Source organism: Globicephala melas, chromosome 8, assembly GCF_963455315.2.
Source record: "Globicephala melas chromosome 8, mGloMel1.2, whole genome shotgun sequence".
NCBI classification, from domain to species: Eukaryota; Metazoa; Chordata; class Mammalia; order Artiodactyla; family Delphinidae; genus Globicephala; species Globicephala melas.
In genome coordinates, this window is record NC_083321.1 from 4,810,724 (window position 1) to 4,837,049 (window position 26,326).

Sequence of the window (26,326 nt, forward strand, 5' to 3'; positions counted from 1 at the left end):
CACCCTAGACCCCACACATTAGCACTCGTTAGCACCCGGTCTCCAACCTCAAATCTGCTCACTGAACGTCTCCTGGCCCTTCCAGCCGCTCGGTTCCAAGGAGCTGCCGGTCAATGAGCCTGGCTTTCTGCCGACACCAGCAGGCAGTGGGTCTCGACATTTGTGGGCTCAGCATTCACCATTCTGACCATCTGCCAGCAACAACCAGGAACCGGGACCTGGCTGAGGATGGTGTAAGGGGCCAGGTGAACGCAGGCTTTCCAACCCAGAGGCGTGGGGGTGCCTCGGTTATCCGGAAGCTAGTTCCTAGTGACTTCGCTTATCCAGGATCCAGCCGATTACCCACAAGGACAGAACCCACTGCCCAGCCGTCAACACAGAAGTGACTGATTCAGAGGTCATGCCCCTCATCCTGAGCAGGGAGCCCAACAGAAAAAAAATCCCAGTGCCTAAACTGTGGGCTCTGGCCTCAAATCCAAGCCCCATCAGGTTTATTGGCTAGGTGACAGGGGGAGGTGGTACCCTTTCTGAGCCCCACTTTCCTCAGCTGTAAAGTAGAATTATTGTGAAATAACACATATAATGTAATAATATGCTGAGCACGGGACCTGGGGTGCAGAACAGTCAACACATGGTGTGGCCGAGGCAGGAGGCCAATAGTAATGGGCTGGGGTGAGGCTGGTGGGGCTCCAGGGCCTTGAAGGCGGCCAGACCGTGGGCATCACAGGACAAGGACAGTGATGGCTCTGCTCACCCAGCTGGCAGCCCAGGTGTATTTACTGAATGAAGAGAGAAAAGCGAGAAGACACAGGGAGAGGTAGACACTTCACACACACACACCTCCATATCCACATACAGCCATATACGGAGGTGGGTAGAGGAACCAGAGGTCCCAGTTACCGACGTCGTCCCTCTCCCAGGCCCCTGGGCACAGCCAGACTGTGGCAGGCAGAATCCTAAAATGCCCCCTAAATGTCCTACCCTACTCCCCAGCTGGGGAGGATGTGAGGAGCTATTATGCCTGTGGTTTTGCTACCTTACTCAGCAGAAGGGATTTACAGATATAATTAAGGTTACTAATCAGTTGATTTGGAGTCAATCTAAAGGGAGACTCGTCTAAAACTGGGCCAAATCTAATCGCAAGCCCTTGGAAAGCGGAGTGGGTTCCAGCTGGTAGAAAAGGAAGTCAGAGAGGTTCGGTCTGTCACTGATGGGGAGAGGGCCTGAGGGTGGCCTCCAGGAGCCGAGAGTAGACTTGGCCGACAGAAAGAAAGGAAAGAGGATCTCAGTCCTACAACTCTCACATTGGCCTGTCCTCCTGCCTTATTCCAAGGGGGCCAGTTCAGGGGCCGCTGTGCTCTGTGAAGAGGCCCAGCCTCCCCTCGGCGGTGTCTGCACACACCGCTGCCTGCTGCCCGCTGCCCACCCGCCACGTACAGAACTCCTCCAGGCTGACGTCCTCCACGGCGTGGATGCCGGTCAGGTGGGCGACACGGCCCTGGACTCGTGTCCGCGCATCCCCCGTGGTCTTGTCCACGCGCTCAATCATCTGCTGCTGGCGGTCGATCCAGTAGAGGTGCCTGCCCAGCACAGTCAGGCCCACAGGCTGCACGATGTTGGCATCCTCCAGGGTCAGGCGGTTGGCCCCTGCAAGAGGGAGGCGCTCCCCCTGAGTGGCGGCTGACCCCTAGAGCTCGGCCCACGCTTGCCGCGGGAGAAGGGTGGGCTGCCGGGAGCCTGGGGGACGCCGGGCTCTGGCCAGGGCTGGGGGCTGGGGCACGTTCCCTGGAATCAGGCAGATCTGAGGCCACCTCTCGGACAGCCCTGCTTCTACCTGGGCTGCCCTTCGGCCAGGGCCGTGGCCCCAGTCGCTGGCCCCCGGCAAGCACGGTGCCTCCCCTGCCCCCAGCCCACCCCAACTTCCGGACGAAAAGCCCCTTTAAGCACTGATTCTCACTCCTCTCTGGCCCAGGGACCTCCCGGACTAAGGCGGCCACGGCAGAGGAGCTGAGAGCATGGGCACTGGGGGCAGAGCGGTCGGACTCCTCTTCCACCCGACGCTGGGGGCCCTGCACAGCTGGCTCACCCTCTCTGAGCCTCGTCGGCCCCTGCCACCTGGGGATCACTTGGGACCCACATCCTGGAACGGGGCGGGGGCACTATACATGGTAAAGCCCCAGCCCAGTGCCTGCTCGCAGTAGGTCCCCCACAAACGTGGTGACTGCTATGCCATGACTGATGACCAGGACAGCGGGCGTCCTGGTGGGTCAGACGTGGTGGCCGCCGAGGGACCGATCCTCGGGGAGGCTCCAGGGAGCGCACCTGACAGGTCGCAGCTTTCAATGCGCTTCAGGTCGGCGTCCACCCAGAAGAGCTTGCCCAGCGTGTTGTCCACCACGAGGGCCACGGGGCGGATGAGGCCCGTGGTGAAGAGGACCTCGCGCTCGGTGCCGTCCAGGGCCGCGCGCTCTATCTTGGCTGCTCGGTCCTGCATGTTAGTGAAGTACAGGTACCTGCGAGAGAACAGCAGGTAAAGGACGGGCACTGCGTCCGCTACGTCCTCAGCCAAGCACCAGAGAGACCGGCCCCAGACCCTGCGGGCACCCAGCGGGGCTTCGGAAAGTGACCAGTCATACGACCCCAGCCTCTAGGGGCTGGATGCGGAGCTGAAAGGTCAGGCCCTGGAGGAGCTGGAAAATGTCCCCCAAGACCTCATGTCTACCTGGAACCTCGGAATATGACCTTACTTGGAAACAAGGTCTTTGCAGATGTAACTAAGTATCAAGATGAGGCCGCCCCGGTTAGGGTGGGCCCGCAACCAGTGAGAGTGGCCTCAAGAGAGAGAAGAGGCCACACGGACACAGAGAGAAGCCCACGTGAAGACGGAGGCAGAGTGGAGGGACGCGGCCACAAGCCAAGGAGCATGCGGGGCCCCCAAAGCTGAGAGGCAGGAAGCAACCTCCCCTAGAGACTCCAGTGGGAGCACGGCCCTGCCACCCTTGACTTTGGCCCCTGGAACAGCGAGGGAATAGACCTCCGTGTTTCAAGCCCCCAGTCTGTGGTCACTTGCGGCAGCCCCTGGGACTAGTACACGCCCCCTCCTTTGATTCCTAAAGAACCGTCTTCAGTAACTGAGCCCCCGGGGGCTGCAGGGCTGGTACTCCCCGCTGTCCTCACAAGGAAACTGAATCCCTGGGAGGTCACGTCACCTGCCTGAGGTCACATAGGCAGTAGGTGACAGAGCCGGGATTTGAACTCAGGTCTGCCTGGCGGTCCCCGGGCACAAGCTTCAGCACACAGTGCCTCGATGAGTCTGATTCCCGCCCTGAACGGCAGCCCTGCGGGTACCTGAGGTGGTCACCATCCTCCTGCCTTCCACCCCCAAATCCTCCCCGATTGGCTTTATTTCCCAATCTCATGTCATGTGGTTTCGGCCCCCTCACCCTCCCGCCCTGGTCCTTCCCTTTGGGACCCTCCACATGTGTCAACGTGTCTCAGGTGCTCTCCCACCTACCAGAGAACCTGAGGGCCCATCAGGGAGCTTCAGGGAAGGAAGAAGCTCCCAGTCAGGTAGTGACCTCCCCTAGGCAAGTGAGTAACCCACCACCGCGTGGGACACTATGGAAGGGATGGTTGAATAGGGTTCAAGTTGGATGGGATGGTATGAAACCTATGAATCACATCCTGCCTGTGCCTCTCAGCAAAGCCCTCTCCCCTGCACAGGCTTTCAGTCCAGGCCATCCCTGGGCGTCTCTGCCTCCCTGCCATGCCTGGGAATGAGCTGGTGTCTCCCTGCCCCACTCCGGCTGCAGATGGGAGTGTCGGGGGTGGAAGATCCCTCCCGGCCCGAGAGGCCGGCATTCACGGCAGGGGCCCCTGGCACAGCCCAGCGGGTGCAGCACCCCACCCGCGCGGCCCCGCACCCTCGCTCGGCGTTGACGACGATGGCCCTCGGCTTGTCGCGGTCCCCGCGGAGCACCACGCCCATGGCTTCCCCGTTCAGCCGGTGGACGTTGATCGTGTCGGTGGCCTCGCACGTCCAAAACAGGGTCCGGCTGTAGACGTCCACGCTGAGGTCGTGCGGCTGCCTGTCCGGTTTCTGGCTTTGGCTCGGAGAGGTCAAAACGAAGGGCTGTAGGGTGGTAAGAAACGAGCACCGGCTAAAGTCACGGTGGGGAGGGCGGAGGCCTGTGCCCGCGTGCAGAGCAAATGTCAAAAGCCCAACCGTGTCTGGGAATCTCTCCTTTCAAACCAGCTCCTGCCCACACATCCGCTTGAGAGTGAAGCTGATCCCCCCAGCAGCCTCCAGGAGAGCTCTAGCCCATGGGCTCCGAAGCTGGGCCCCGCCACCAGTGACGGCACTGGACCCGGCTGCCTGGTCGTCACCCCACCCGGGCTGGCCAGCCTGCGCCCGCACGTACAGAGGGACCGCCCAGCAGCTGAGCGGTCAGCCCGGGATCACAGGCCCCTGGCTCAAGACATCTTCTCACTTCTTGTTTCCTTAGACTCAGACTTTTGGATTAAGGCCCTCAAATCTTTTTTTATCTTTTTTCCTTCCCTTGGATTTTTTTTTTAACATCTTTATTGGAGTATAATTGCTTTATAATGGTGTGTTAGTTTCTGCTTTATAACAAAGTGAGTCAGCTATACATATACATGTATCCCCACGTCCCCTCTCTCTTGCATCTCCCTCCCACCCTCCCTATCCCACCCCTCTAGGTGGTCACAAAGCACCGAGCTGATCTCCCTGTGCTATGTGGCTGCTTCCCACTAGCTATCTATTTTACGTTTGGTAGTGGATAAATGTCAGTGCCACTCTCTCACTTCGTCCCAGCTTACCCTTCCCCCTCCCCGTGTCCTCAAGTCCATTCTCTACATCTGCATCTTTGTTCCTGTCCTGCCCCTAGGTTCTTCATAACCATTTTCTTTTTTTTTTAGATTCCATATATATGTGTTAGCATACAGTATTTGTTTTTCTCTTTCTGACTTCCTTCACTCTGTATGACAGTCTCTAGGTCCATCCACCTCACTACAAATAACTCAGTTTCGTTTCTTTTTATGGCTGAGTAATATTCCATTGTATATATGTGCCCCGTCTTCTTTATCCATTCATCTGTCGATGGACACTTAGGTTGCTTCTATGTCCTGGCTATTGTAAACACAGCTGCAATGAACATTGTGGTACATGACGCCTTCTGAATTACGGTTTTCTCAGGGTATATGCCCAGTAGTGGGATTGCTGGGTCATATGGTAGTTCTGTTTTTAGTTTTTTAAGGAAACTCCATACTGTTCTCCAGAGTGAAGGCCCTCAAATCTTATTGTTTTTTAAATTTAGGATGCCAGGACAATAGGTGTCCAGCACAGAGGTCCACCTCTCATAGCCTCTTCCCTGAGGGAGACAGGCCAGGGGTTCAAGGCCAGGTGAGGGTGCAGGGCTGCCCCGCAGCGCATACCAGGAGCCCAGGGGCAGCACGTGCCCCTCGCGGGGTCTGTTTTCCCCCTCACACTCCCTGCTGGTCTCCACCCTGAGCCTCTCCCAGGAGCGCTGCTGGACTCCATGCCGTCTACTGCCTCTCAGGGATGAGCCCTGGCTTTCGGAGCCACCGACAGAGAATTCCTTTAAAGGGGACCTTGTTTCATGAACTGATGCAGGAGAAGGAGAGTGCCCAGAGCTTCCCTCACGTCCCTCACAGGCTAGAGGCCGATTCCCTGGTGGATCTGGTCCCCTTGGGTTCTCAGGTGACCTGACCTGGTGCAAAGGGGCTTCCCAAGCTCCTGGGCTGCTGCCACCAACAGTTTGGATGAAAAGTTCCTCCTCTGAGAAGGGAATCATCTTTAGATGATGTTCTGATCACAGCTCATTGCAGACCCTCTTAACATACCTCTTTTCAGCAGTCAATAAAACAAGAAGTCTCCTGGTGGTCAAGAGGGGGCTTGCAGCCAAAAAGTAGCCCCCCTCCCCAGGCCCAGCCTCTTGGACTCAGCTGGAGAGGAACCACCCGCCCCCAAACACACACACAGCAGCCTCTGGTCCAGCCCCGCTGGGCAGCTGGAAGCATGTCACTCGCATCTCTGCAGGTAACAACACCCCCACCCCCGGGAGCTGTGGGCCCTAGGAGCCAGGCGTCGACTCCAGCCGGCACATTCCTTTCCCAAGAGCCACAGAGCTCTCTGGCCAAAGACCACAGCCCAGTGCAGCCGACGGCCCGGGAGTAAAGCAAGATTCCAGCTAGCCCTGGCCAGAGCCAGGCTCCCTGCGGAGGGTGGGTGTGTGGGAGCCGGGCACACACTCATCGGAACAACCAGCTGAGAAAAAAGTGCGTGCTGTAACAACACACCACCCACGTCCCACCCCAGGCACACGGGAACGAGGAGGTAAACTCTACACGGCTGGCCGGATTTATAAAACCCAAACTCCAATTTTACCATGAGGAACAGCACCAAGGCCGGTGCAAAAAATCTTAGCAGAATCCGATTCAACGTCACAATCCACACCCCGCCCCCTCCCCAGTACAAAGTGGTACTTAACCCAGTGGGAAAGTCTGCAGCAACAGCTCACAGGCGGATGCAAGCCCAGCGTCCACTGATGGACGGACGGATAAGCAAAATGTCTTCTATACAGACAATGGAGTGTTATTCAGTCGTACAGAGGAAGAAAATTCTGATACCTCCTATGATGTGGATGAACCTTGAGAACATTGTGCTAAGTGAAATAGGCCAGTCACAAAAGGACAAATACTGGGTAATTCTACTTATATAAAGGACTTAGTGCTGTCAAATGCAGAGAGACAGAAGGCAGGAGGGTGGGCGCCAGGGACTGGGGGGATGCGGGGGATGGAGAGTTAGTGTTTAATGGGGACAGAGTTTCCTCTGGAGATGGATGGGGGTGACGGGTGTACAACAATATCAATGTGCTTAATGTCATGGAGCTGTACACTTAAAAATGGTTCAAATGGCCCATTTTAGGTAACGTATATTTACCACAATAAAAGAACCAAAAATTAAAGAGAAAAACGACAGCCAAGTAGATGATAATTAAGAATACCATCCTTGGAGGTGGGGTGGCACCCCTAATAATCAAAGCCACCAGAGGGTGGAGTTTAGCAAGAGACACAGGAAGGGAAATGAATATTTTCCAGATTAAGTGTTCCTAGAAGGGCTTCTTCTTCAAAGTCTTCCCCCACTCCTGCTGGACACCATACAAGAATGCAAAAGGACGCCTCTCCAGGGGACCTTAAGGTAATTTGTGCCCCAGCAACTTTCTCAGCAGGAAGCCATGGTCCACCAATTAACACTCCCTGTTCTCCAAAGGACTCAAAGCGACTGTCACCTGCGCCCAGGGTGGGACGAAAGAAATCCATTCCCACCGTTTCCACCAGGCTCTGCTCCCACAGAGATGATAATCACAGCTGCTCGGGCACAGCTGGGGCTTTTAGCATCAACCAAGGACACAGACGTCAAAGGACGACTTGTTAACTTTACATCGTGGGTGGATGAAGTATTTTGTCGCAAGTGAGGCCCAGTCGTACAGGCAGTACTGGCACCCGGTTCAGGGTAGGAAAGAGAAACACCTACGTTACAGACACGAAAATCTTCTGAAAATCTCCACACACAAGCATCTGCATCGCTGTTCTAACAGTATCAAGATTTCACCACGACGACAGAAGCTGTCACACTGACCACTCGACTGAGAAAGAGACCATCGGGTTCGGTAGTTTTTGTGAAAGGCGTCTTTAGAAACTGGCATGACCAGCCGGGCACGTCCTACTGGAGTTCTGGCCTCAGTTCCCTGTCACATGGCTGGATACGCCGGGTGTGCCCCGAGGCTGCAGTGACAGTGTCCTTCCTGGCACGGGTCACAAACACCTAACACAGAAAAGGAGTCAGTTCTGCTAGACTCACGTCTGGAAAACATGTATGCGTCCCCATGCAGTGACGTATCAGGGACAGTTTGAGCAGAGAGCAGGTTTCGCATTCACTTTGCACAACTGCACCCAGGAGAAACCCTAGGCAAGTGCAGAGCACACAGCAGCACCGCACCGAGCAGGGGCCCACAAACACACATGCCTCCAGCGACCCCTAGCCCCCGGGCACTGGGAGCCACGCCATCCACGCCGGGGTTACAACGATACGTCCCATCTCAGACAACCCTCCTTCCGCGTTCCACAAAAACCCACAAGCTGCAACCTTCCGACCCCCACGTCCTCCGCCAGCTTCAGGTCTTTGCAACGTCAGGAGCCGTATCTGCTGGAGCATTTGTGTACCGAACCATTTACCATTCAAAGGACAGGGCCCCTGTATTGCCAGGTTCCTCTCTTTTTTTTCAGTTTGTCACTGATGGCCTTTTGAGGGCTGCACACCTAGCCCCCTTTCCCCCATCAGACCCGTGGTCTGTACTGGGCGATTCTGTACAGTGCAGTGATTTTCAGACACATGTACATTGCATTATAACAGAACTGACTATCCAACTCCCCTGAAATAAAAGATAAATCTAGAATAACCAACATCAACTATCCCTGCACAGAACCACTATGGAAAGGAAAAAAAAACCCCATGGGGTTTGACGCCCACCACTGCTACTTAAACAGCTGCAAAATCCAGTTTCTACACAGAATCACAGTCTAAGGGTCTCACACGGCTCAGCCTTATACCTGGCAATGACATAATCGGAGCCCAATCACTGTTTACCCCAAACTGTGCCCTCTTGGCACCCCCTCTGCTAAGAAAAGGGGGCGGTAGCCTGGGAGCCGCCAGTGCGAGCCCCTCGTGGAAGGGCCCCCCGCGCCCCCCCGAAAGCACACTTACCTGGGTCCCATCGTCCTTGGCTCGTTTGATGTTCTGGCGCCCATCTACCCAGTAGATGAACTTGTCCAGCGGGTCATAGTCGATGGCCTTGACGTTCCTCAGCCCGTGCAGCGGCAGGATGAGGTCTGGGCTGTGCTGGTCATCAGGGATCATTCGGCTGATAGCACACTTCTGGCTGAAGAGCAGGAAGGTGGTGGGTGCTGGAGAGAGGCAAACGGGGGCGGGCGCGCGTCAGCGTCTGGGAGCCGAACAGGGAGTGGGGCAGGGAGGACGGCCTTCCATTTTCTGGTAAAAAGTAGATTTGCGTGCGCACCTACGAGATGTACGTGGAAAAAGGCTGGAAAGACACAAAACTGGTTCTTGGGGGTGGACTATGGGTAATTTTATTCTCCATGTTACACGTCGCTGCTGTTTCCATATTTTATAAGTGTGTGTGTTATTTTAAAACTAGATATCCACTTCTTTTCAGATTATCAAGACTTAAGTCAGAGGGAGGGAAAGGTAGTGAACATCCAGCTCCCACCCATAAGTGTGTGTGATGCTCTGGTGACGGTGGGATTCGCCAGGGGCTTCTACGTGCTCCAGGGAATGGCTGAAAACCGTGTGACGTGAACAGTGACACCGGGAGGGGACACTCCTCAGGGCTGTCGGGACCCAGGATGTGTAGAGGCCACCAGCTGCAGCCACGTCAAGAGTTACAGCTGGGCCACATGAATCCAAGTCACAGCCCTGGGTCTGCCGGCCTTGGGAGCCAGCACCCGAGTCACATCCCCTCTGGGCAGAGGGTGACCTGCACCTCCGCTTGACCCTTCAAGGTTATGGCCCCCAGTGGCAAGGACAACAGGACCAAAGGGAGCCCAAGAGTGGGGAATCCCAGGCTGTGGCCCCAGGCCCATCACATACCAGCCTGGGGCCTCGACCAAGCCCCTTAACCCTTCGAAGCTGTAGGTCCCTCATCCACATAATTGGGCCAAGGAAGCTCAGTCCTCTTAAGGCCCGGGGCTGCGAGAGGCTCACACAATGCCCGGATGACAGAGAGCTTTACGATCTGTCTAGCGCTGCACAGAGGCCGAGTTATAACTAGCTCTCTGCTGATGTCACAGGAGAAAAGCCTGCCAACAGGACACACCTGTTCTCCCTGCGGGCCCATGGGAAAGTCACTCTCAGGCTCTCTGAACCTCGCTTTTCTTAGAATTGAAAGTGAAAAGGCCTACCTCGTTTAGAAGGTCGGTGTGAGGATTACACCGTGGACATGGGGCCACACGCAAGGGGTCAGGGCAGGGACTCTGGAGCCAGCCTGCCTGGATCCAAACCTGGTTCAAGTCTTACCAGCTGTGTGGCCTTGGGTGGGTAACTACACATCTCTGTGCCCAGGGTCCTAGTCTGTGAAATGGGGACAGTGATACTCCCTACCCCATAGGCTGGAGGATTAAGGGCCATAAAAAGCACTTGGAACAATGCCTGGCCCTAGAAGTGGGTGCTCTCCCCCAGGGACTGTTTTTCACATCCAAAGAGCCTCCCGTGCGACGTGCCCGCTGAGGGCTTGGACCATCTACTCGTGTCTTGATGAAGCAACAGGTCTTCCACCCAGCCTGAGCCTCCAGGTAACATTAGGCAACATGTGCAGTGCACAACCTGCCCGACTGCCCATGTGCACCAAGGTTTCCCCAGATAAAAAGCTTCTTTCCACCTTAACCGCCAGAGTCAGACTGATGATCTAATGTGGGAGTGAGGGACAGGGGCAGAGCGAGGCACTTACGGCTGCAGTTGCGGCTACTGGGGTCCAGGGTGTAATGTGAGGCACAGCTGCAGCGGTGGCCGCTGGGGACAGCGAGGCACAGCTGCCCACACTGCCCATTGTTGTGCATGCAGTCATTGAGGCCATCCTGGCGGGAGGAGTGGAACACCAGGATGTCCATCACGAAATCCAGGTGGCCCTGGATGAGGGTGCGGTTCCGGCCACTGGTCTTGTCGGCTCGCTCAATGCTGTGCAGGTTCCAGTCTGTCCAGTAGATGTAATCACTGTACTGAGTCAGGCCGAAGGGGTGCGGGAGGTCATCGGCAATCACGACCCGTTCCTGACCTGCGTGGAGACACACGGGTACCGAGTCAGCAATGGCACCGCACGGGCGTCCTGTGGCTGAACCAGTTCAACCTGCAGCCTGGCCACTTGCGTCGGGCTCATAAAGCATGTGACCACTTTGGGAAACGAGCAGGGTCCACTGAGGCTGGATGTGCACCTGCCCTGAGGGCAGGCAATTCCCCTCTTGCAGCACAAGAGAAATGCATGCAGCATCCACCCAAACAACACAGAAGAGAATGTGCACGGCAGCAACTATGTGTAACAGCCACAAACGGGAAACAACCCAAACGTCCGTCAATAGTAGGATGGATTAGGGACTTCCCTGGTGGTCCAGTGATTAAGACTCCGAGCACCCAATGCAGCGGGCCCAGGTTTGATCTCTGGTCAGGGAACTAGATCCCACATGCCGCAACTAAGAGCCCACATGCCACAACTAAAGATCCCGCATACCGCAACTAAGAGATCCCACGTGCCGCAACTAAGACTCAGCACAGCCAAAGTAAAAAAAAAAAAAATAGTAGGATGAATTAAAAAATGGTAGGATCTTTGGGACCTCCCTGGTGGCTCAGTGGTTAAGCATCCACCTTCCAATGCAGGGGACGCAGGTTCGATCCCTGGTCCAGGAAGATCCCACATGCCGCAGAGCAACTAAGCCCGTGCGCCACAACCACTGAGCCTGCGCTCTACAGCCTGCGAGCCACAACTACTGAGCTGGCGTGCCACAACTACTGAAGCCCGCACACCTAGAGCCCATGCTCTGCAACAAGAGAAGCCACCGCAAGGAGAAGCCCGCGTACCCCCGCTCGCCGCAACTACAGAAAGCCTACGCGCAGCAACGAAGAGCCAACACAGCCAAAAATAAATTAATTAATTAAATGTAACTTTATAAAATAAAATAAATAAAATGTAACTTTATAAAATAAAAAAATTTTTTTAAAAAGGTAGGATCTTCATACAATGGAAATGATAAAAAAGAATAAAATGATAAAATGATAAAAAAGAATAACAACAATGTGGGCAACTTTCACTGAGTGACAGAATCCAGATGCTGAAGAGCACACTCTGTGCGGTCACAGTGATAGAAAGTTCTAGAACAGCACAGCTAGTACACACAGATAGAAGTCAGGGCAGCACTGACCCGAGGAGGCTGGTGAGATTGACTAAAAGCCTTTTGAGGGCTGGAAACTTCCCTACTTTGATCTGCGTGGGAGCTACACAGGCTATGTTGATGCCTCTGTGTATGCACAAGTATCTGTATGTAAAAATTCTCCTACTTGACTACTTTTTTTTTTTTTTTTTTTTTGCGGTACGTGGGCCTCACTGTTGTGGCCTCTCCCACTGCGGAGCACAGGCTCCAGACGCGCAGGCTCAGCGGCCACGGCTCACGGGCCCAGCCGCTCCGTGGCATGTGGGATCTTCCCGGACTGGGGCACGAACCTGCGTCCCCTGCATTGGCAGGCGGACTCTCAACCACTGCGCCACCAGGGAAGCCCCTTGACTACTTTTTTGTACTTGACTGTATATATATGTCAATAAAAATTTTAAATATTGATAAAATAAAACCTTCTGCCTAGCAGTCTACTACAGTGGTTGAAACCAGGTTCTGGAGTCAGCCTGGGCCCCCTCGCTTCTCCCTTGACCAGCATGTGACCTTGGGAAAGCTATGTAAACTTCTTGACTCTCAGTCTCCCCATCTGAAAAATGGGTATTTGGAGGGGGGGCACGCCATGTGGCTTGTGGGATCTTAGTTCCCCAACCAGGGATCGAACCCAGGGCCACGGCAGTGAAAGCGCCAAGTCCTAACCACTGGACCACCAGGTAAGTCCCAAAATGGTTATTCGTAAGAGTGCCCTCATGGGTATCCATGATAATTAAATGTAATAAATTATGATAAAAAAACAATGAGGTTCGTGATATAATTGTGATAAATATTCAATGAGATCATGCATGTAGAATGGTCAAAATGCCGGCACAAATTAAGTGCTTGATAAAAACTACGTGCAGAAGAACATTCCCCCTCTCCCCCCAAAAGAGGTCATCCTAATCTCCAGGATTTCTGAATATAGTACCTTACACGGCAAACGGGGCTTTGCAGGTGTGACTAAATTAAGGATTTTGAAATGGGCACATGATTCTGGATTATCCCAGTGCACCCAGTGCAAACACTAGCGTCCTTGTAAGAGGGAGCAGGACAGTGAGAGAGAGGCTGGTGGAGGCTATACAGCTGGCTTTGAAGATGGAGGAAGGGCCACAAGTCAAGGATGCAGCCAGCCCCCAGATGATGGAAAAGGCAATGGATTCTCCTCTAGAGCCTCCAGATGGAAGGTAGCCCTGCCCACACCTTGCTTTCATTTGGGAACGCTGGTGCCATTCTCTCGCCAGCAGCAGAGGGCTTGTGAAACGAACCAGGGTCTGATCACATGACCCGCCGAGCAGTTACACGCAGAGCACACACCTGTGTGCACCTGCTGGGACTACTGCGGCAACACGCAGGCTCAGGGCCGCATGAGGGAGGGAGAGCAGGTGCAGGGCCCGGTGACACTCGACAAGTTCTGTCCCTCCACCTGGGCATGGGTTTCTAAGTCTTCACTTGTCAAAGTGTGTGTGTTGTATGAATGCCTCACGTATGCTCTATTTCACAGTAAAAACGGTACCAGTGAAAACCTATTGGTGACCTGGGGACATGCTCCTCCTGTACAGGAGTGGGAGAAAGCCAAATGAAAATCATATGTGGCACGATTTGAAATAATGTTTTCAAAATGATTTTTAGAAAGGAAAAAAGTGAAAAAAATCTTCAGAGATGAACAGTTAAAAATATTTGCTTAAAAAAATCAATCAAAAAAAATTTGAGACTGGAAAGAAATATGCCAACAGATGAATATACATTATTACTGACTGGTGAAATAATGGATAATTAAAATTTTGCTTCCTGTTTTTCTGCATTTTTAGAAATTTTCTAAGTTGATCATTTTATCATTAGAAAAAAGATAGTTCTGAAATAAAGGTGCTCCCTGACTGCCTGTCACGCACACGCTGTCCGCCCCCACTCCACCCTGGGCCCTGGACTGGGACTCGCAGTGGACTTTTCCAACAACAACGATCATTAACTAAACACTCAGAGGGCAGTGACTGTGCTCCAGACTTGATGAGAAGTGCCTTCAGTTAATTCTCACAGTAGCAGCTGTAGGAGGAAGGGACCATCGGCATTAGAGGACCGAGGCACAGAAAGGTTAAGTCACCTGGCTCAAGTCACACAGCAAATGGCAAGGCCAGGAATGCAACCAGGATGGCGGGGCCCCAGGTTCACGCTCCATGCCCACTCGTGCCACGCCAGGCAACATTCCCACCTTTCCCTTGCCCGGGGCCTCCCCTGTTATTAACCAAGTGCTCCCTACACGCCTACGCCATTCAGTGGGAATACGGCCGAAAACGGCCTGACTGGACGCACACGACCACCCTCAACCTGCAGAGTCGAGGGGGTTTCCAGGGTTTTTGCTGCTTTTCCTCCCAGTGTGTCTTTACTCTGGGGTAATCAGGGAGCTTGATTATTTCGGGCAACCACAGCTCTGCTGTGACTGGTTTCCCACCTGGCACCAGCCTCTTGTAATTCCCTGTGGGGCTGGGGGTGGCAGTCTCAAAGACACATTCAAGCCTTGCTCTTGGCCTCATACACCAACACAGTCAGCATGCAGGGTGGGTGCAGCCCGCCGCAAGCAGAAACCAGGCCACTGAGCTTCTAGTCCTGGCTCTGCTCACACAGTACCTGGGGACAAGCCGTTCGGCCCACCTATGCCTCAGTTTCCTCATCTGTAAAATGGGCACAACCACACCCACCACAGGTGGCGGCAGCAGCAGTGATTAGGAAGGAAGCCAAATTCTCTCGGTCGCACAGGGCAGCCCCATCATGTGGTATCACCCAGGGGAGCTAATATAACCACCCCCTGCAAGAAGTCCAGAGTCATGTGATTTCCAGGCTCAAATCCTGCCCTCACCGCTGGTGGCTTGGAGCGAGGGTTTCTTTGTTTTTGTTTTTAATCTAATCCCAGGTGTTGAGTGGTCCCAGAACAATGCCTAGCGCCCAGTAGGTATTCAGGGTCAGATGGGGCTGTAGCACGTGGCCGTGGGGTCTGAGTGGCACCCTGTGACCTCACACAAGTCCCACGACCTCCGTGGGCCTCAGTTTCGCCATCAACGAAAACCTACGCTCTGTGGTGTAGGGTCAAATTAGAATCCTGGCACGGGGTTGGCCGGGACCCGGCTCTCAGCTGGTGTGTAGGGAACAGCTGTCACTGGGGTCTCTACTGACACATCTACAGCGACAGCACCAGGGGCGGAAAGGGACAACCCTCAGGAGGGGGCGAGGCTGGGTCAGCACCCGGGGCGTAGCCGCACCTCCTGTGGGGCTCGGGCCTGGCGGGCCCAAGGGCACAGCGCCATGGGGGCTGAGCATGGCCAACGCCGGGGCAGGGACGCCCCCTCGCGGCAGGACGCACCGGCCCTCACCCAGCATGTTGGATGACTCAATCATGTTGGTGTCCAGGTCCGTCCAGTAGAGACGCTGGTCGGCGTAGTCGATGGTGAGGTCGTTGGCCCGGCCCACCTTGTCCACCAGCGTCACGCAGTTGGTCCCGTCCATGAAGGCCCGCACGATCCTGGGCTTGCCGCCCCACTCGGTCCAGTAGATGTAGCTGGAAGACATGGGAGCAGGGCGGGGCAGGCTCAGGCACGGCCACCCTCACGGCAGGGCAGGGGGCACACCTGCCGCCATCTCCTCGGCTGTGCCGATGGCATCCCTGCAGGAAGCAGGGAAGAGGTGAGACCCTCGGAGGCCCCTCCACCCCACCATCCCTCTGGGAGCAGTCACGGAGCTACATGCTGCCTCCTGGGGTCCCACAGCAGCCCCCCTGCAAGCTAAGCCCTGATATTCCCATTCGGGTGCACAGACAGGGTGACCGTGCAACACGACATCCAGGCTGGGACACCTGTGTCAGGGACAAACGCTAACTAAGCTGGACAGGATGCCAGGGTGACCGGGACGGGCAGGAAGCACGTGGGCAAATCGGGGCGCACAGTCTCCTCTCCTTAAAGAAGGTAGAAAACAAGACGCTGAGGCCAACAGGCATCGTAGGGTCAGGACTCGAACTCAGCTCTGCCATCTCCACCAACGGGTCCTCCCTCCTCTCTCTTCAGCAGTGGCTCCGGGGAAGGAATCCCCATTCCAGAATTGTGTACGTTTTACTGGTTCTTTCGCTAAAACCTGGACCTTTCTTTTTGTTCTGCCGAAATCTTCCCTTCCCTGAAAGAGCACGTGGCAGGCAGGGTTCGGAGCGCTCCCTACACACCACTGATGCTTTATGGGTTGAGCACTGAGCGCAGAGGAAGACTCCACCCTGGCCTCTCTGGCCCCAGGGCAGGGCCCCCAGGCTGCCTGACACATAAAAGCATGTGCCTTGCAAGCTTGCAAGGTGGGTTTTAAACCGCCTCTAAGTGGCCAGCAAGAAGCAGGAGGGGAGAAGCCCAGGACAGGAGCCTAGAAAGGACTGCATGGGACTTCCTGGCCCAGCCCTGCTCTAACCAGTTATGTGACCTTCAGTAAATCACTGAGCTTCTCTAAGCCTCAGTTTCTGCATCTGTAAAATCACCCGCCCCTTGCAGGGCCCCTGGACGCCCAGACGAGATGACCCCTCTGGGAGTGCCCAATGCGGTGCCTGATACAGAGGCTTCCCTTCCTGCCTGCTGCTCTGGGCCCCAGTGTCCCCTCTATGAAATGAACCAGATGACCTCCAAGGGTCCCGCCGGCCCCGGCCACCTCAAAGCTAGTAGCGGTCGTTACTGCTCCAACCGCAGAGCGCCAGGTGGGCAGCCGTCTGCCGCGGCCTCAGGTCATCAAGGCACTGGCTGGTGTAGAGAGGTGACGGGGACACGCCTGCTGGACAAAAATGGTCCTTACCCTTTGGTGGGGTCCAGGGCCAGCGACCTCGGGTTGTCCAGATCCCTCCACACAAGGACCTGCCGGAACTGCCCGTCCAGCCGGGCCACTTCGATCCTATTGGTCCCGGTGTCCGCCCAGTAGAGGTTCTTGCCCATCCAGTCGACGGCCATGCCTTCCGGGTAGTCGAGGCCAAACTCGATCACGTGCTCCACGGAGCTCCCGTTCATGAAGGCCCGGCTGATGGTCTGGGAGCAGGTGAGGAGGAAAGGGACACGGTTAGAAACCAGAGTTTCTGCAGATGTCTCCTGGAGCAACTACTGATCACACCTGGGACCAAATCACCAACATTCGAGGTTTTATTCTTTTTATTTCTTTTATATTTTATAAGTTTTTCCCAACATTTGAGTTTTTGAAGGAACATTTGAAAAGCAGCAAAATACAACCTTTTTAGAAGAAACAATTTGGTAATATATATAAAATATATACTTCATTTAAAGATATGTAAAAATATTTTATATAATAGTATATAATTATAAAAATATATCATTATATATAGGCTATATTATATATATATACACATATGTATCATGACCCTTCAAAATAGTTGTAACCTTAAAAAAAAAAATCACTGTATCCTTTCACCCAGTAATCTTCCTCCTGAAACTTTATCCATAGGAATGAAAACACAGAAGAGGCTTTACCCACAGAGATGCCTGTTCCTGTGGTATCATTTGGAGTCGGAAAAAACTGGAAGAACATTTAAAATAAGGGAACGGGGCTTCCCTGGTGGCACAGCGGTTGAGAGTCCGCCTGCCGATGCAGGGGACACGGGTTCGTGCCCCGGTCCGGGAAGATCCCACGTGCCGCGGAGCGGCTGGGCCCGTGAGCCATGACCGCTGAGCCTGCGCGTCCGGAGCCTGTGCTCCGCAGCGGGAGAGGCCACAGCAGTGAGAGGCCCGCGTACCGCAAAATAAGAAAAATAAATAAAATAAGGGAACGGTTAAGTATGATAAGGAATATATGATAAGGAATATTTTACACGTTTAAAGAATTATGTTAAAGAGTTTGTAACAGGCTGATAAAATACCTGTTATAATGAGATGTGGAAAAAACCAGGATACAGGATTCTACGTAGCATATGATTGTGATTATGAGAAATACTAACATAGGGAAAAACTCAAAGGAAATACAGTAAAATGACAGCAGTGGCTGACTTGGGATGGTGGGGATGTAGGTGTTTTTATTTTCTTCTTTGTACTTTTCTGTATAATATACTTTTCTCTCTTTCTACAATGAACCCTGTGACTCTTAAAATCAGAAAAATCTTTAAGAGCCATGTAATACCAACAGTAAAATAAAAGATAGGCGATTAAACTGTTTGGGTTGTCCGGTGCTTTAGAACAGGGGTCAGCAGACCTTCTCTGTAAATATTTCAGGTGTCACAGGACATGTGGATCCGTTACAACCTAGTGGCACAAAAGCAGGTGCAGACGATCCATGAGCAAGTGGGCACCAGTGTGACCCAATAAAACTTTATTGGCAAAACACAGAGGCCAGTCCACGGACCAGTATGCCAAACCCTGCTTTAGAAGATGAAAGAGGCTTTCCTGTATTCATCCAGGATGTTTATGTTAGCATCCGGAACAAAGAAAGAGCTTGCTAAGTAAGTGGGCACTCGTGAGGGAGTGGGTGGGGTGAATCGAAAAATACACGGACACACAATCACTCTAGAAATGGCCACCTGTGTGTCCACTGGACCTGCTCATTGTAATCATTCATGCTTGTTTATTAACACAGGTTCACTAATGTTCTAATGGTGTGAATCGAGTTACGATAAATATTATAGTTCTTTTATTTTTTTTAATTTTTTAAATTTATTTATTTTTTTGGCAGCACTGTGTAGCTTGCAGGATCTTAGTTCCCCGACCAAGGATCGAACCTGTGCCCCCTGCAGTGGAAGTGCGCAGTCCTAACCAGTCCTAACCACTGGACCACCAGTCCAGTGGTTATAGGGAATTCCCTATAGTTCTTTAAAAAAAAACCAAAACTTTTTCTACAAGGGAATACTACTCAGCCATAAAAAAGAATGAAATGTTGCCATCTGCAACAACATGGATGGACTGGGAGGGTATTATGCTAAGTGCAATAATTCAGACAGAGAAAAACAAATACTGTACGATATCACTTATAAGTGCAACCCTAAAAAATACAACAAACTAGTGAATACAACAAAAAAGAAGCAGATTCACAGATACAGTGGTTACCAGTGGGGAGAGGGAAGGGGGAGGGGCAACGTCACGGTAGGAGAGTAAGAGGTACAAACTATTAGGTATAAGATAAGCTACAAGGATATATTGTACAACACGGGGAATGTAGCCAGTATTTTATAATAACTATAAATGGAGTATAACCTTTAAAAATTGTGACTCACTCTATTGTGCACCTGTAACTTATATTGTACAGCAAGTAAACTTCAATTTTAACAAACCATTAAAAAAACAAGGGACTTCCCTGGTGGTGCAGTGGATGGGACTCCATGTTCCCAACACTGGGGGCCCGGGTTCGATCCCTGGTTGGGGAACTAGATCCTACATGCATGCCGCAACTAGGAGTTCGTATGCCACAACTAAGGAGCCCGCATGCCACAACTAGGAGTTCATATGCCACAACTAAGGAGCCCACGTGCCTCAACTAAGGAGCCCATGTGCCACAACTGGGGAGCCCGTGAGCTGCAGCTGAGGCGCCCGCCTGCTGCAACTAAGACCCCACACAACCAAATAAATAATTTTTTTTTTTTTTTAAAAAAGGAAGAAAACCTTTTTTCAGCCTCTGAGGCGATACCATCACCAGGTAGGTATTCACGGGAAAGGTACACAGGGAGGACTCCCAGCTGCCGTACCTTCAGGCTGACGTCAGTCCAGTAGATGTGATGGTTGGACACGTCAAAGTCCAGGGCAGAGGCCTCCTTGACGCCCGTGAGCGGGATGGCCACGTCGTTGTTATTGGTGTCCAGAGAGATCCTGTGGATGGCGGCCCGGCTGGTGAACACGAGGAAGGCCTCGGGGACGATGCAGGTCTTCATGTCACTCAGAAGCTCCAGGCCGATGGGGCAGCCGCACTTGGCGGCGCGGGGCGTGAAGAAGCACAGGTGGCTGCAGCCCCCATTCCTGTCTGCACACGGGTTGGTCCCTGGACGGAAAGACACAGGCTCTAGACGCCAGAGGCCCAGCAAAGAGGGGGTGGGCAGTGGCTCCACGGTTGTACGAGGCTTCATTTCTGCCAGACGTCACACAGGGACAGCAGGTGGGTGGATGGAAACCCAGGGCCTCCCCAGGCACGGGGAAGGCACGTAACAACGGCTGGCTCTGGGCCCAGGGCATCTCCGCACTTGGACTCCTCCATCCTCATGGCGACCTGGGGACAATCGCACCCCCTGCCGCCCCCACCCCGCCGGGCCTGGACTCCCGGCCTGCTGACCGGACCGCAGCCCGAGACGCCACCCAGACAGTTCCTCCTCCCGTTTCCGGCACTCTCGGTGCCCTCGAACTCAGATGCACCCAGGACGGCCAAAGGCGCCTCTTTCTCATTGTAGCAGACTGTACTTAGCATTCGTGTATTTTTGGCCAGGCCGTTAGTCTCACTCATCTGCTGCAGTGCTGTTAAAATTGGCTTTAATTTAGTGTTAAGTATTTCAGCTAGAAAAAGAATCCTCTCCTCCATCTTTCCCAGTAAATCCCTACATGAGAGAGAGAGAAAGAGGGAGGGAGGGGTCCAATTTCTCAACTTTAAATCACACCCAATGGATATATCATGTTTCTTACCTCTAGGGTTTTCTTTTTTATTTTTCAGACACTCACTAACCGGGGGACCTCACGTTCCACAGTGGATGAGGAACGTGTTTTCAAAGGCGCTGGTAAACTGAGTGTGTTGATTCCATCGCCTTGTCTCAGGAGTGCAGGTTGTGACTAAAGGCCTCTCCCGGAGACCAAGATGCACTAGATCCCCCCAGGGTCTCCGCCCACGGCCTCCCCTCCAGGCCTCTGCTCAGCTGTCCCTTCTGCCGGGCAAACCCTGACCCCCACCTGCTCCCTAACTTCCAAGCTCAAGTGCCCTCCCTCGTATTTTAAAGTCAGGCATCCCTCTAACACCTCAACTGTAGTCACCAGCCTGGCAGCAGAGCTACCTAAGGGGTGTCTCACCCACTAGACTTAAGGGCAGGCACTGGGGCCTCTCTGGTCCTTCCTCCCTCCCTCCCTCCAGCAAAGGGTTGCTGAGTGTCTCTGATGTGTAGGTGCAGTGCTGGGTGCAGGGCCCCAGCTGGGGACAGGGTCCCTGCCGCCACAGAGCCCACAGTCCCGTCCCCCCATCTGTCCTCCCACCACAGCTGGACACCACTGTTCCCAGTGTAGCCTGTCGACCTGCACTGGGAATCATATTTATAAAGAGGCAAATCCTTGTGTTAAGGGAGCTTTCTGCAGATCCTGGCTTTCAGATAAAAGGTGTGTGCTTGAGGGTCCAGGCTGTCACACTGGACAACAACCACAGCTCAGCCCAGCCACGAGGTCAAGGCAGACCCGGGCATGAGTCCTGAGCTCGGCCACCCATTAGCTACACGGCTTTGCCACCCTCTCCCCAGCGCAAATAGGGCCACATCGTAATTCACGTAGAGAGCTGCTCTGGGCACTACGGCACTTAGCCACAGCCTCGCACGCAGCAGGCGCTCCGCAAGTGTTAGCCCTCGTGAGAACAATTATTGCCAGCAGTGCCCAGTCACCATGCCTGGTCGATACCCCACCCCCATGCCACTGGTCCTGGACCAATATTCTCACCATCTCCTGTGCTGTCCAGCCCCAGAGTGGTGCCCCAGCCGGTCACTTACACCCCCGGCTTTGGCCTCCAACTGGGCTGCCTGTGGACCAAAAGGGCAGCCACGAGCCTGTGGCATGGCTGACCCACGGCTGGAGGCTGACCCGACTCACCGACGGCCTTGGCCACATTCACAGCCTTGAGCCCCATCAGGTCGGGCAGCTGGTCGATGATGACGTCCCGGCTCGCCTTGACCTTGTGCACGCGCTCGATGCTGCGCCGCTGCCAGTCGGTCCAGTAGATGAAGTCCCCCAGCAGCGTGAACCCGAAAATGTGTGGGAGCTTGTCCTCCAGGAGCGTCCGCCTCTTTGTCCCATCGATGTTGATCACCTGCAGGATGGCAGACGTAGGGCTGAACCAGCCTCGGGCCTGAACTGCCTGGAACAGGACGGGCCCCAGCAGCGTCTGCGCCTGGCGAGGCCACCTAACAAAGCCACGGCTCACTGGGGCAGCTGGATGAGTGATGTTTTCAGTGATGGGGCCATTCAGGGGCTCTTCCCCACTGCCTCCCCTACCTGGGGGTGGGCGCTGGGCTGAGAGGGGCAGGCAAGACAAACAGGTGTCCTCTCTCTCGCCATTGCTGATCGACTAGCAGTAGCTGCCTGGGATACCAAGGTGTGGGTCTCCGACCCGGGATGGGCTCATTGATTAGTAATGTCTGCCAAGATGCAGAACGGGGAGGCACCAGTTCACACCCTTGACGCGGAGCTCAGTTCCAAAAGGCTGGACAGCCAACGTACTGCAAGCCCTGGGCAAAGCCTCCCACTTGTCTGTGGACTAATTTCTTGCTCGGTCAGCACCAGGTGAACTCTGAGGACGCTTCTGGGTCTAAGTCTGAGCCTACAGCTCTAAGATGCTTTCCAACACCAGACACACTAGTGGCTGTTTACTCTGAGATGTAAAAGCTAGATCTTTTTCTTGAAGAGTCGGCACTGATTAAAAGCATCAACCACAAAAGCCACAGAGGAGAAAACTACTATCAAACGTAAAAACGCCTTAACCAACTGAAACACACAATCAGGATAAGATGTGGTTGTGATGACAGATGACCCTGTAGGAGCTGATGTGAAAAACAAGATAAAAATGTAACATCCAAATTCTCCTGGCTCTCAAGCCAGGATGAAAGAGACATGATGAATTAAAGGCAAGTCTCAACAGGTCTCCTGCAGCCGGATTATATTTCCAGCTCATCAGAAAGGCTACAAACCTTCAGGTTTGCAGGTGGCAGACACATAAGACAGATCGGGTGTGTGCTGAGCAGAAAAGACTTTGGTCCTCTGTTGTTGGACAGCACAGGACAAAACTGCTGGCCCAACCAGGAGTAGCAGGCAGCTCTGGGTCCTACAGCCAGGGGTCCCACCCCAGCTCTGCCCCACAGCCAAGTCCCTCTGCATCCCACATGGACCTCAACCTCTCTACCTGTAACTGAGGGTAGCAGCTAAATTCACCCTGGAGGGACTTCCCTGGTGGTCCAGCGGTTAAGACCCCACGTTCCCAACGCAGGGGGCCTGGGTTTGATCCCTGGTCAGGGAACTAGATCCCACATGCCTCAAGTAAGAGCCCGCAAGCCACAACTAAAGATCCCGCATGCCACCGTGAAGATTCCACGTGTTGCAACTAAGACCCAGTGCAGTCAAATAAATAAATGAATATTAAAACATAAATAAAGTCACCCTGGGAACTTAACCAAAGAACAGTGGCTGGGCCCCAACCTGGGGCAATTACACCAAACTGGAAGGCCAGGTACGAGTCCTGAAAGCAGCTCCCCACAGGTGGCTCCAATGAGCAGCCCAGATGAGAACACCGGATGGGATCCTGTCCTGTACCACGAGCTGGAGTGTAGACCTTGGGCTGTAGGATCTCCGTGCGGAGCTCTGGGCACCAGGCCTGGCCCACTGGTCAGCCATACAGGGCAGGTGATAGATTACCAGCAGGTGCTGGTTCCGGCTTCGGCCCCACAAGAGGAAGGCGACATAAAGGCGATGAACACACGCTTCGCACAGAACTCAGACGTGGGGAGGGGTCTCGCCTGGGATTCCCGCCGAGGAGGCGCACAGCAAGAGAAAGAGTGTCTCTAACAACACACAGCCCGTGAGAGGCAGGGCTCAACCCCCTGCTCCTTCCTTGACACAGAATAACCAGGGCTGGGTGCTGGGGGCGGGGGCGGGCAGAACGGTAGAGGTAGGACATGATCGCTATAAAGAGAGCACCCACATCTGGAAAATAAAGACTCCACCTTTTATAAACCAAAATGCCAACAGCATCTCTTGAAGAGATTTTTCTCATCCTTCTCTATGTCCACATTTTCTTTATTTCCTTTAACAGCTCAATTCCAGACATAAATAAGTGCATGTTCTATTGACTGAGGGGAGGAAGTACATGTTCCTCAGCTTAGGAAGGATGAAAGTGAGCCCGCAGAGGACAAGGGGCCAGATGTGGGGGGCGGGGAGACAGCCGCTGGCCAGCAGCAATCCCTCCCCCAACCTCTGTCCCCACACACACCCTCGCCCCACCCTCTGGTTGCCCAGAACAAAGTGAGGAGGGTGTGAGCTGCTCCTCCCCGGGCTGGGCTGGCGGGACCCACCGCAAGGACAGAACCTTGGCTCTGGGCTGGCAGGGCCTCCCTCTGCCTCGGAAGCCCCTCCCTCACCCCATCCCACTTTGAACGATTACAGACCCCATGAAACACCTCTCAGGCCCTCCAACTTGGGAGGACAACAAGACTCTAACACTTGAGAAAATAAATGGTCCCGAAGCGGCCTTTTTACGGCAGCTTTCAACACACCTTGACCAAATCCAACACATCTGTAGAAGTAACTCTGCTGGACCAGGCCTTTCCCAAATCCTGGAGCAGACAAGTAGGACCTGTGTACAGGGAGCACACGTGTCAACCCCCCCGTCCCCAGGCTCCCTCTGGGGCCAACTCGGGGGCCTCCCCCTTTCCTGGGCCCTGAGCGGAGCCCAGAAAGAACAGAATCGAATCTGGGCCGCCTGATAACACGGGAGCCGGGAGAGAGCACAGGAGGCGGATTGCCGGGGACAGGGGCTGGCAAGCTGCTTCTGAAAAGGATCGTAAATACCTTCAGCTTTGAGGCCATAAGGTCCCTGTCGCGATAAAGCAGCCACCGAGGGTGCCTAAAACAAGCGCGAGTGTGTTCCAATAAAACTTTATTTGTGCAAACAACAAAAATTAAAAACAAAAAACCTGGAAGTTCATATAATTTTCACATGTCACGAGATACCATTCTTTTGATTGTTTTCAATCACTTAAAAATGTAGGGAATTCCCTGGCAATCCAGTGGTTAGGACTCTGCGCTTTCACTGCCGAGGGCCTGGGTTCAATCCCTGGTCAGAGAACTCAGATCCCACATGCTGTGCAGTGCCGGAAAAAAAAAAAAAAAAAGTGTAAAAACCACCGTGCGTTTGAAAGTGGCACAAACATAGTCATTCTGGCCTCCGGTCCACGGGTTTCAACCCCTGCTCAAGAAGTTCCCCTGCCCTTGATTTTCAGGAGAGGAAACTAGATACCTCCAGGAAGTTATATCAAAATGGTCAAGCCAGGTGCCGAAGGCGCCCGAGTGCCAGCCAGCCTTGCTGTCCGACCTTTTGGCCTCCGCCCTCCTGTGCTCGGCTGACTCCACACACCAAGCCCAGGTCTGGAGTGGGGTAGAGGCAGGGCAAGCAGAGCACACATCCATCCCCTGGCCAGCTCATCACACGACCCGCAGATCAACAGCTGCGTGATGCGCAGAAGGGTGGGCAGACCCCAGAGAAGCCCGCCCTCAGCCGTACTCCAAGAGGCAGAACCCACAGCTGCGGGGTCTGCACGGCCACCCACAAAACAGTAGACCCCAAAAAGTCACCTGAGGTGCAATCGCCTTACACCGAATCCTCTGTTTCTAATGACTTGGCCGTGCAAAGAGGCGAGAGCCCAAGACCAACCCTTTGAAAGCACACGTTTAAAGAAAAAAAGAATTCTGTTCTCTGATGGAACAATTATACTCAGACACAAAGCCCCAAATTAAAACTGCTCTGGTTATTGTTTCACGTAACAAAAGAGATCTTACACACCCGCACAGCTTGTGGCCCCGCTGCCCGGAAGCCCTGCACCCTTCTTCCCCAGGGCTCATGGACCCGGACACACAGCCAATCCGTCACTCCTGCAATGAGTGTTTATTCTGTTCGTGCCGGAAGTCACCTCCATCGACTCAGGAAATGTCAGGAACAGGGGGACGGATGTATTTTTAACTTCTCAGGCTGTGATTCATCCTTGGCCCGCCTGCTCCACCGGGTGTGTCACTCCCCACCGGGTACTCCCCATGAATGCTTACCCTGACAGTAGACGGCCACCAGCAGATGGCGGCTGCGAGGGACACAACCTCCCCGTGGTCCCGGCCGAGGAAGACATGGGGGGGGGCTGCAGAGAGCCCAAGTGACCCCCGGGGCCTCCAACGAGTACAAGGCAAGCCACACACAGGTGACACTTCCTGCCCCAGAGACGGGCCAAACAGCCTGGACTACGGGTCGACCTGCAAAACTTCTTCCTCCATCCTCGGGGCGGGGAAACAGCTGGGGAGGAAGCTTTAGAAAGACAGCTCCAGTCCGCAAAGGGCAAGGCCCGAGCCTGCTCTTACCCAGG

General features: G+C 53.9%; 1 protein-coding gene across 2 annotated transcripts in view; it reads right to left on the reverse strand.

Annotated features, from left to right (window-relative positions):
- The window catches only part of LRP5 (LDL receptor related protein 5), a 108,594-nt gene that overhangs the window by 17,748 nt on the left and 64,520 nt on the right, over positions 1–26,326 (reverse strand). For both annotated transcript variants that reach the window (XM_030833262.2, XM_030833261.2), the window contains exons 8-16: positions 21,801–22,017; positions 19,721–20,010; positions 16,840–17,066; positions 15,393–15,577; positions 10,566–10,889; positions 8,807–9,006; positions 3,924–4,132; positions 2,323–2,513; positions 1,438–1,647 (exon numbers count right to left, since the gene is read on the reverse strand). In XM_030833262.2, the coding sequence (XP_030689122.1) occupies positions 1,438–1,647; positions 2,323–2,513; positions 3,924–4,132; positions 8,807–9,006; positions 10,566–10,889; positions 15,393–15,577; positions 16,840–17,066; positions 19,721–20,010; positions 21,801–22,017 (2,053 nt within the window). The remainder of the gene's footprint in view (positions 1–1,437; positions 1,648–2,322; positions 2,514–3,923; positions 4,133–8,806; positions 9,007–10,565; positions 10,890–15,392; positions 15,578–16,839; positions 17,067–19,720; positions 20,011–21,800; positions 22,018–26,326) is intronic.